At 48.7% G+C, this 6,000-nt stretch overlaps 2 protein-coding genes across 2 annotated transcripts; both read right to left on the bottom strand.

Moving 5' to 3' along the window:
- Positions 1-1,192: 1,192 nt before the first annotated feature.
- GLRG_11170 (uncharacterized protein) lies at positions 1,193-2,247 on the bottom strand (the record flags this gene model as incomplete). Its single annotated transcript, XM_008101855.1, has 3 exons — positions 1,193-1,593; positions 1,652-2,089; positions 2,157-2,247. 3 exons carry the CDS (start codon positions 2,245-2,247, stop codon positions 1,193-1,195), a joined length of 930 nt encoding a protein of 309 aa, XP_008100046.1.
- A 1,623-nt stretch (positions 2,248-3,870) lies between these two features.
- Positions 3,871-5,715, bottom strand: GLRG_11169 (major facilitator superfamily transporter; the record flags this gene model as incomplete). Its single annotated transcript, XM_008101854.1, has 1 exon — positions 3,871-5,715. One exon carries the CDS (start codon positions 5,713-5,715, stop codon positions 3,871-3,873), a length of 1,845 nt encoding a protein of 614 aa, XP_008100045.1.
- Between the last annotated feature and the right edge of the window lie 285 nt (positions 5,716-6,000).

Below are 6,000 nucleotides of genomic sequence, written 5' to 3'. Positions count from 1 at the left end.
ACTTTAACTATAATCTAAATCTAGATTACTAAAAAGTAGTAAATTAAGTGCTTAGGTATCTTTATTAAACGTAGCACTTTTACCTTAAATATAAAGTAACGCTAAGAAGTAAAAATAATATATTAGAGGTTACTTTAGACGCCTTATTTACTAATAACTTATTAAACTATTATAGCTTATAAGCGTACGTACTAAAGCTATTTAAAAGGCTTATTTCCTAGTAAGCTAATAAATAAGATATAGTAGTAATATTAACTACTAAGGCTAAATTACTAGCCTTATTATCTGCTATAAAAGAGGCGCTTTTTACTAGTAGATTAATTACTACACTAGGTATTTAACTATTAATATAACTAGGAACTAAATTATTACTTAATAAGTAGACAGCTACTAAATAGCTACTAACTATTTATATTAGCTATAATAATACCTAAACTATTAGGCTTATTACTAAGGAGCTTATTTAATTATAAATAAGGCTATAGTATATAGATATTTATAACTACTAGCTATATTAAGAAGTAGTAGTAAATTAAATTACTATTAAATATAAGAAGTCTACTAAATTAATAGCTAATAGATTAATAAAGGTGCTTAGTGCGCTATAATTTACTATATTTATAGCTTAATTAAATATAAGTAACTAATACGTACGCCTTAAAGTAAATTAATAGTAAGAATTAGCTAATAATAAAGTAAAGCTTTATTACTAAATAAAAAAAAACATATAAGATATTAAAGAATAATTAATAAATAAATAGGCTATATATAAATAATATTTAGTATAAGCTCTATAGTAATTAATTACGCTACTAGCACTAAGGGGGTGTATTAAATATAGCAGAATTACATATAAATTAGCTAGTAAATATATAGTTACCTTATAGCAAATTATTAAGGAATAGGCAGTAAATTAGCCCTACTTCTAATAGTAACTTTACTAATAATATCGCTAGGATTAGCTAGGGATTTCCTAACTAAGAAATAGGGGTTTTCCCCTATTTCTATAGTAATTCACTATAGATACAGAACACATAACAGAATCAATTAAGTAACTATTACAATCCCTACTATTTAACATGTCTTGTATATAACCTGAAGTTAGCTACCCCAGGCGCCCTTTGCCCTACATAGGGACGGTCCGGCGTTAAATATAATAACAACAACAACAACCCTGCTCACCCTACTCACTCTAATTGCGCGACCTTAGGGCGGCGGGTGATCCGGCTGCACCTGGGACGCATAGTGGCAGACCAATGGCGCTGACTGAGTCCCATTCGGCTAGAATACGGACTGTAGCATCGGAATAGCGAAGGTCTTCGAGCGCATGGAGCATATGATAGAACTCGGCCTGAAACTTTGCCTTCTTGTTGCCTTTAGCTCCACCCCATCTCTTCCAAGAACCGAAGAGAGGTCGAAGAAATGTTAGACCTTTACGACGTAGCAGGCCAACCTTGTCGATGAAGTTGGCTAGGCATCGAACAGCAAAGGCACCGCGAGAGAATCCGACAAGGATGATTTCATCCTTTTCTGACGTAAAATTGAAGTTATTGCAGATGAAGCAGTAGGCATTCAAAATATTCGCCTCCAGACCTATGTAATGTCAGCTTTCCATGCCGTTGGCTATTGATGACAGCCAAAGAAAACGAACCTTTGCCTGTCATCCCAGAATAGCCACGTTCGAGTTGGATCGCAGTCTGGCCTCCTATGCCGCTAGAATAATAGACAAGTTGCCGAACAAGGCCGACGCGCGCTTTCGTATCCTTGGGATAATACGTATCGTAGAGACGATCCACGTCGTCTCTTGCCAGTCTGCGCACATCCTCGGCTTCCTTCGGATCGGGGTGTTCATAATAATCATTGCCCAAACGAATCACAGCCCGTGCCAACTTTGCCACGTTGGTCAATGGAGTAATTGTTCCGGATGCGTTCTGCCATGTGCCGTCACAGCAGATGAATAGGCGCTTCATCTCGCACAACTCCATAAACCATCGCTCAGATTGGTCTGCGACTTTTCGATCTTCACCGTGATCGGAGTGTCCGTTGTTTCTGGCGGTATTACTGCTGCCGAAGTTTCCGGCCATATCGACTATTTTGCCATCAGCTTTGATCTAATTTGCGCCACTGTGTTACGGGTATATGCCTGTGGCTACTACCTGATCTTTCGTCCGAATGAAGCTCGGCGGAAGAGACTTCACGAGATTCATTTTGGGAATGAATAGGATTCTCTGCCTGCTGATCGGCCATGCTGGAAGGCTGGCGAATTCGCTAAGCTTGGGTTGGAAGGATTTTCGAAAAAGACAAGATCTGAGAGTGGAAGGAATATAAGTGAAAGCTGTGATGGAGGCCTTATACTATGTGCCACAGTTTCAATCGATATGGTATGAAACGCAATGATGTCCAAGGCTTTGGGTCCCGTAGTCTTGCAAAGAAGTCGGCTTTATTATATTTCTCATTAGAACCTATCTCTTGGCAATCTAACGTCCATGACCCCCCTACTCTTTCATATTTAGATTGTCTTGCCTACTTTCTCACGATGACAACTAACGTGGCCCGGCCCGCATCAGGCCGCATATCTGCAAGTCTGTAAACAATACACCTAATACCAGACTGACAGGTGCTGCCCGAAATAGCCTTGTGGCGCGATGCTCCAATCTCTTTGGGAACGCGAGACCCTCGTATTATGCTGGACGGGCATCCTGCACATTCAATTGGTGAATCAGCTGCAGCACGCGTGTCTCGTTGATGAGACATACATCGTAGCGCAGGAACTATTGAGTATTTCTGCACTTGCAGTCCCATGCAGAAAGTCTACACACACCCTGTATTTCACTACTACTAAACCCATCCTGTAAAGCACATGTGTTGCCGCAGTAATCCTAGTTTGATTGTTTGTGTGTGTCTGTAAATCACCTAGGTATGGTAACGGGTCATTCCACCCCCAGCCTTTGGCACCAATCTTCCCCCGGGCAGCTTACTCTGAATTCCTGTCGCGTGCAAAGACATACCGTTGGTAGCCAAGCCGGCGTCGACAAAACAGCCAGCAGCATCTGAGAACTCCCGACTTTTGTTGGTCCAAGCTGCAGTGCGCTGGTAAACCTTGGCCACAGGTCTAGGACTTGAAAGAACGCTCCCGGGGCATAGTCCGTGTCTTCGTTCTTGTCGAAGGGCTCGGCCGAGAACATTCGCCGTTTTTATATCCTATCAGACTGCATAGTAGGTGTCATTCTCGGGACTCGATGTACTGCTTGAACAAGCGGTGAGCCAGTCCGTAACGGCCAGACCGAATACTCTGCCACAGGGGATGAGGTCTCCGGGACTCTCTCCCGTCTTTGGGCATAGCACGACTTCACCGTTCTTAGCCATGCCTAAACATACGTTCCTAGGAACCAGGAAGCGCATAGGCGACGTTGCAACCAGGCGACTTATAGCGGGCGGCTTTATATGCATGTCAATCGAAAGCCGACAAGATAAGTGTTGTTGACCGGAGTGGCCAAGCCGCAAATAGCAATAGTTTTCGACGTGATCGGGTTGCGGTGACTGGGGTTGTTAGCGCGTAGTGTGCTGGGGTTCCTGTCTGTTCTGAGCTTGGATTGGCACATGCAAGCGGTTAACCCCCCCTTTTCTTTTCTTTTTGCATTTGGAGAAGATGACGGCGGTGAAGAGGTGAACAGGGAACAGACCCATGTCGCTGCTTGGAAATAACATTAGATTAATAGGGGTTCTTCCACAATAAGCCAACCCCGGATAGAGCTCCGTTGAGACAGCCTAAGCCTTATGGTATGTTACGACAACCAAGTAGACCAGTCCATATAAATACAATAAATCAGCGAAACGCCTATACGTCGTCTTCTCTACACCGAATCCCTTTTAGACCTTGGCGACCACCTCGTTGTTCTCCGCACTGCGGACGGGGTGGTGGCCATCCTCAACAGCCAAGGTCTGCTCGTCGTTCAACTTGGGGTTCCTCAGGAGGAAGGCGAAAGCAATCAGAGGCACGGTCAAGCAAATACCAGTAATGGTAAGTAGTCGCTGCACATGCCTGTAGGACTCGATGATGGCCGCACGCTCGGGGGTGCCAATGGGATAGTCGATGATGGCAAACAACGGTTGACCATAGGTGTAGGTGACCAAGGTCTCGTTGTTGAACTGCGCAAGGTTCTCCTGGAGGGTTGAAGGCAGCACCTGAGTCCAGATGGCGCCGGACACGGTGTTGCCGAAAGCCGAGCCAATGTTGTAAGTGGCAAGGTACAGACCGGTCATGATGGCGAGGTGCTCATGCTTGAGACTACTCTGGATGGAGGCCTGCGCGGGGTACGGAAACATACCGCCTGCAATACCGAGAAGAACTTGGGCGCCGATGACTCCGCTTTGGCCGGAAGGAGAGCCGCGGTAGTGGATCAGGAGGCCGAAGGCGACCATGAAGAGGATGGTGCCGGTGACGATGAAGTATTTGAGGCGGCGAACCTTGAATACGACGAAGCCGAGGATGAAACCGGTGATGACACTGCAGAACGAGTACAATGATGTGATGCGGGTGGCCTCGGTGATGCTGAAGTCAAAGGCGACGAGACAGACGGTGTACAGGTAGTCTCCCTGCATGTACCACGCCCAGTTCAGGCCCAAGGCGATCCCCAGCGCGGCGACGATGCCGCGATCCTTTATCAGATAGAAGGGTACCAGCGGGTGCTTGGCCTTGCGCTCCCACAAGACGAAGGCGGGGATACACAAGATACCAATGACGAGGGGCGCGATGATGTGAGCCGTCTGCCAGGACGAGGTCAAGCCGCCAGCCAGAGTAAAAGGAACCAAGATCAAGGCGAAGATGGCGATGACCAATACGATGCCGATGACGTCGAGCTGCCAGAAGAGCTCGACGAGGAACTTCTTGAGGCCAAGCGTCCGGAAGGGTGACGCGTACGAGTCGAGCAGGCCTTGCTTCCGGGCACGACGGCCAACGATGGACAGGCTGACGACGAGGGGAAGGGCGCAGACGGGGTAGATGATACACCACATACCGATGCCCCATTGCCAGGTGCTGTTGGCCAGGACGGCCGCCGAGATGTTGCCGCTGACCCAGGTGTTGATGATGAAGGGCAGCGCGGGGATGTAGCTAAACATCAGGCGGGCGCGGGTGGAAGTGATATCGGCGACGATGACCTCGACGAGCAGCATGATCATGGTGTAGCCGACCTGGTAAATGACGGCGCCGGCGGCAAAGGCCTTGACCTCGGTCGCGCAGGCCTCGACGATGGTACCGACGACATAGAAGAGCACGGAGGCGCAGATGAGCTCGACGCGGCCGAAGACGTCGGCGATCTTGGCGGCGGTGGGCTGGGCGGCGGCGGCGATGACGGAGCGCAGGACGTTGACGGTGGCGAGGAGGGAGTGAGTGGCGTAGCTGTTGGTGGCCGAGGGCTGGTAGGCGTAGCGGAGGGTGCCGTCGAGGCCGTAGGCGTAGGCGACGAGGAAGACGCCGAAGAAGATGAAGACGCGGTCGGTGCGGGTGATGGCGGCGGTGAGGGCCTCGATCCGCACGACACCGGGCGACTTTTCGCCGATGAGGCTCCCAGAGTGCTCGTAGGCTGGGGGGCCGTTGTTGATATTGTTGTTCTCGGCGACGGCGGCATCCTTCTCGGGCGAGGAGGCTTCCGGGCCCGGCAAGACGGCCTCGGCGGGAGGCCCGGCCTCCTTCTTGTGGCCAAATAGTCCCATGTTGTCCCCACGAGATGGCTGGCGCTTTGTCGGTCTGAGAAGAGGCGGTATCGGGAGGTCCGGTGACGTGTATGTCGTCAGCACGACGGAAGCTGCGACACGACAGAGGTCAAAGCGGGAAGATGAGTGCCGCTCGGCGCAGGTTGACCGAGGTGAGGGTGATTAGGTGATAAGTGTACACCGATGAGCGACTTGAGATGAAATATAAAAGTATGTCTAATCTCTTGGTCGCACAGAACCCCGCTACGCAAGGATCTTATAGCAACAGTCAGGCAGACTACGGTC

The sequence above is a fragment of the Colletotrichum graminicola genome, assembly GCF_000149035.1.
Source record: "Colletotrichum graminicola M1.001 genomic scaffold supercont1.76, whole genome shotgun sequence".
Lineage (NCBI taxonomy): Eukaryota > Fungi > Ascomycota > Sordariomycetes > Glomerellales > Glomerellaceae > Colletotrichum > Colletotrichum graminicola.
Note: the sequence above shows the minus strand (reverse complement) of the source record. Positions and strands in the feature narration are given on the sequence as shown.